Source organism: Penaeus chinensis, chromosome 17 (genome assembly GCF_019202785.1).
Source record: "Penaeus chinensis breed Huanghai No. 1 chromosome 17, ASM1920278v2, whole genome shotgun sequence".
Classification (NCBI taxonomy): Eukaryota; Metazoa; Arthropoda; class Malacostraca; order Decapoda; family Penaeidae; genus Penaeus; species Penaeus chinensis.
In genome coordinates this window covers 4,691,010-4,696,523 of record NC_061835.1, presented here as the reverse complement: position 1 = coordinate 4,696,523, position 5,514 = coordinate 4,691,010, and the positions used below count along the sequence as shown (strand labels likewise).

General features: G+C 33.1%; 1 protein-coding gene across 1 annotated transcript; it reads left to right on the top strand.

Moving 5' to 3' along the window:
• The first annotated feature begins 1,427 nt into the window (after nucleotides 1-1,427).
• On the top strand, nucleotides 1,428-4,210 carry LOC125034152 (peflin-like). The gene is made up of 3 exons (XM_047625823.1): nucleotides 1,428-1,602; nucleotides 1,757-1,900; nucleotides 2,679-4,210. Exons 1-3 carry the CDS (start codon nucleotides 1,464-1,466, stop codon nucleotides 2,900-2,902), a joined length of 507 nt encoding a protein of 168 aa, XP_047481779.1. The 5' UTR covers nucleotides 1,428-1,463; the 3' UTR covers nucleotides 2,903-4,210.
• Nucleotides 4,211-5,514: the final 1,304 nt, after the last annotated feature.

The following is a 5,514-nucleotide window of genomic DNA, read 5'->3' as shown; positions in this document are numbered from 1 at the left end:
TATTATGTATAGATTATATATATATATAAAATATATATATATATAAAATATATAATATATATATATATATATTATGTATAGATTATATATATATTTATATATATATTATGTATAGATTATATATATATATAATATATATTTATATATATATTTATATATTTTGTATATATATATTTTATATATATATATTTTATATATATAATATATATTTATATATATATATAAAATATATATATATATTATTATATATATATTTATATATATATATATTATGTATAGATTATATATATATTATGTATAGATTATATATATATTATGTATAGATTATATATATATTATGTATAGATTATATATATATATTATGTATAGATTATATATATATATTATATATATATTATGTATAGATTATATATATATATATATATATTATGTATAGATTATATATATATATATATATTATGTATAGATTATATATATATATTATGTATAGATTATATATATATTATATATATATATAAAATATATATATATATAATATTATATATATATATTATATGTATATGTGGATATATGTATGTATGTATGTGTATGTATATATGTTGATATATGTATATATATGTACATATGCATATGCATATATATATGTATATATACATATATACATATATACATGTATAGATATATACACATATACACATATACACATATACACATATACACATATACACATATACACATATACACATATGCACATACACACATACCCACATACACACATACACACATACACATACACACATACACACACACACATACATACACATACACACGCATACACACACATACACACACATACACACACATACACACACATACACACACATACACACACACACACACACACACACACACACACACACACACACACACACACACACACACACACACACACACACACACACACACACACACACACGCACACACACGCACACACACACACACATGTACATATACATATATACACATATGCACGTATAGACATATACAGATACATATACACATTCACATTCACATTCACATTCACATTCACATTCACATTCACATACACATACACATACACATACACATACACATACACATACACATATACATATATGCACATATGCGTATATACATATATACATGTATAGATATATACATATATACATGTATAGATATATACATATATACATATATACATGTATAGATATATAGATATATACATATATACATGTATAGATATATAGATATATACATATATACATGTATAGATATATACATATATACATATATACATGTATAGATATATACATATACATATATACATATATACATATATACATATATACATATAATCACATGCTTGTCACACCAGTCTCATCCCTCATCATTCCTCCCCAGGCTACCCAGGTGCTCCCCCAGGCATGGACCCCAATATTGTCTCTTGGTTCCATGCTGTAGACCAGGATAACTCTGGCCAAATTAATGCTCTTGAATTAAGTCAGGCTCTGCAGAATGGCAGCTGGTCAAAGTTTTCAGAAGAGTCTTGCAGAATGATGATAAGTAAGTTGTGTTTCTTATTATTTTTCAAAAATTATGAGGCTCGTTCATTGAGTTTCAGTAACTGTTTAATGCTCTTGTACTGTATTTTCACATTTCACATTTTCTTTATGTAATAAAGATGGTTCCATATCTGATGATGATATTTTACTCACAGATCTGTTTGACCATGACCATACTGGCACTATCAATCTGCAGGAGTTTGGGCAGCTGTTCAACTTCATCAATCAGTGGATTGAGGTTTACCGTCGCTATGACAAGGACAACTCAGGAACAATCAGTGAACATGAGTTAATGTCAGGTACTGAGGGTTCAGATTTCAAATTTAGTGTATTATTTTCTAATGAATATATTGCTTGAAGGTTTCCCCACAACTATGATTTTTAGACAGGGAATGAAAGCTGAGTGTTACAGTAAAGCCAAGTTCTGTAGTGGTCAGTATTTCTGTATAGTTTTACGAATACTAGGTAATTTGTAGGTTTAAATGTATAATTTGTATCTCATCTAACAGCATATATTGAACTTTATATTTGTTTTTGCATGTATCACCCCATATGGCAAAGAATACATGCCATGCTCAGTGTAATACAAGTTTATTTATTGTAATTACACATAGATGGCTCTACAAGTGCTTAGTCACCAAGGAGTTGGTTATTAGTCCTACCTATCTCACCTGTTTACCCTTTTCCTTGACTTTTGGAAAGGGTCTTTTGCATTATTTCATAGTCTTAGATATTATCGAGATTTTAATAACAATTTAATAATATAACATCAATAACAATAATAACAGCATCGATGTCAACTGTATTAAAAATAAAAACATTTTCCTGCCAATTCAAGGAATGGGGAAATCAGGATCGGTCACTAGGGCTACTGATAGACTCCTTGCCGGCTGAGCACAAGTGGAGCCATCTGTATGTAACATGATTCACAAAAAACTACAGGGGACAGAACATAAATCTTGATAAAGTTTACAGGTGTTCCCAATTTTAATAATAATGAAAATGAAGCTGCTTCAGTAGAGGGTTAGTCATTATATATTATACTATTTTTACATGTTTTCTTTTGCTCTTTTGCAGCCTTGCAGCAGATGGGCTTCAACCTCACCCCTCAGTTCGTGGGGTTCTTGGTGTCAAAGTTTGCTCCTAGAACTCGACAGGTGACCCTGGACAACTTCATTGTTTCAAATGTCCAAATTCAGAGGCTGACTAATGCCTTTAGGAAGCATGACACACAAATGAAGGGTGTCATTACTATTAACTATGAGGACTTCATGTCCTTGGCCTTTTCTAATGTTGTTTAAAGAGTTATTAGCTACATTTTAGGGAACTGTCATTTGCAAAGTCTTTGTTTCCTATGTTAAGTTGGTAAATTAACCCGGATTGCATTCTTGAGCAGCCAGTTGTAGATTTAAGCATCTGTTATTTTTATCAGAGTTTTGATAGTGACATGACTAGGATTTTTTTTTCAAGTTGGGCAGAATTAGCTAGCACTTATTAGGAACCTTTATCTTTTTAAAATTCCTCAGTATTCAGCAAAAGTACTTAATCATTTTCCCATATGATTTTACCTTAATAAATTGGTTACCAAAACAAGCTCAAAATTATATTTACTTTTTATATATTGATTGCAGGATATTAATTTCCCTTCCACGACTTGTAAATTGGTTTTCTTTTGTTAATTTCTGTTAGATTTACCCTATTTGCTTTTGAGTAGAATATACTAGTTCTGCGTAATCTTGTGGTGCTAAGAAGAAAGTACAGACCTGTGTGGTGTCCACCCTTTTGATCCTTCCCAAGTTGGGCCTCCAAAAGGTTGAGAAGAATTATACAGGTAACTTTTTTTCTTTCCTTTTGTTTACTTTGTTTACTTTTTTTCTTGCTAGGGAAGCAGTATTAATTTTTCTTATTAACTCCAGCAGGAAAACTATCTTGCTCTGTATAATTTGTACAATGAAGTTTTAGCTTCATGGAACACCATCTTCATGGCCACACTTGGTTTAGGTTTAAGCATCTGTGGTGAGGCTCGTAGGTCTAGAATAACTTACTGAATTTAGAGGCTTGCCAGAAGTCACAAGCTCTGAAGTTCTTTGGAAAAAAGCATGATTTTATATCTAGTCTTTCTAAGTTTTGATGTGCAACATGCCTTACTGTAATATTTGTACTGGTATTTTGCAAAAGTTGACTGGAGGTTATATGTTGATGGTTTCTGTGTTGGGGATTGGTTTATTGTTTACAGTTAGAAGCAATCAAATGCAGATAAGCTGATTGGAGTTGCATAGTATATGGTTCTTGACAGCAGTGTGCCTTTTTTTCAATTATATTTTAGGAAAGGTACTAATGATTGCCATAGGTATGAAATGTGAAAAAGATAAATTATTTGATAACCCTAACTTATTTGGGAAGACAAAGAGAAACACATTCTTTATGGTTGTCCTTATTCTGTTCTGCATCTAACATTTATAAATATACAGCTTAATGAATGAAATTAAGGTATGGCAATGACTGAAGTTGTTTTCTTGTGTAGTGAATTTCTCCCAGGAAATAGCTTTAATACACTGTTTATTACTACATTAAACAAATGTATGAATAAAGCATTATATATTTAAAAATGTGCTATGATAAACCTCTCATATTGGTACCTACAGGGATGTAGTTATGAGAGCATTTTGCTTTTTATTCCTGTAAATTTATTCTTTTTTCTCCCCTTTCCTTTTCCTTCACTTCACCCCCTTTCTTTTTCATTATTTTCTCCAACTCTTTCTCCTGATCACTTCCAAAGATATAAGGATAGTGTTGAAAGGATAAAAGGCTATTTTTGTGTCACTCCCGAATGGCCTCAGAGAGGCTTGGGCACTGAGGGGTGAACCGCATCTCTTCCCCACATACTCTTCATGGCCAGTAATCATTTTGTACCTTAATTGGGGGCATTAAGGTTTGCCACTTTATCAACTAGCCCCGACTGATTTTAACTTTGACTCTAAACACTGCTACTATTCACCTCTGTCAATCTTAACCCATTGGTGACGGGTCACGCCTATAGGCGTCATAACGCACCGTCGCGGCTGTCCGCCGCAACGGCGCGCCAAAGCGCTCCAAGGCAATGATTCGGCTTGATGTACCGAATTCACGCGCTCAAAGTCGGCGCGTTGCTGTGGTTCGCCAGAGCGTAGAGTTTTTTTTAGTTTTCTACACCCGTCACCAATGGGTTAAGTCACCAACCCAGGTCATTACTCAACCTTGAGAAAACATTCCTTCCTCTCCTAACATCCTCCATTCCATCTCATCCTCCACAGTCTTCTTCATTTTCTACTCCCTTCGTTTATCATTATTTTCCATCCTTATTCTCCACCTTGCATTAGTACCTTATTCAACACCTTATCAACCCCTCCCATATCGTTGGCAGAAATGTTGTTGTCTAGGCCACCCTGCCAAACACTCGCTCCACAGCCTGCTGCCCTTTTTCTGTGCCCAACCTAGCCTTGTGCCAATTGTGTTGGCTCCCAAAATGTTCTCACTTTACACAAACCAAGACAGGAAGTAACTGTTTTTCTCTTTGCTTTATCTCCCCCTTCTCCCTTAATCTCTTCTTCCTACTCCTTCTGTTCCCACTTTTACCTGTTCCTCTCCCAGACAATTTTTTGCTATTCTAAATGCAAATGCTCCAATCTGTACCACTATGTGGTGCCTTTTCCCTCCTCCTTTTTGCTCTACCATTGCATCAAACAATCTAAAAGTTCCATTCCATTTTTTACATATCCATTCTAACACCTACCTCTTCCTCTTCTCCTCATATGTCTATTCCCTATTCTCCCCTTTCATGAGAAGAACTTCATCTCTCAGACCTTCCCAACACTTTCAGGAAGAAAAAAAAAAAAAAGTTATCCCCCCTATCGACTCCAATTTCTCTGCTTCT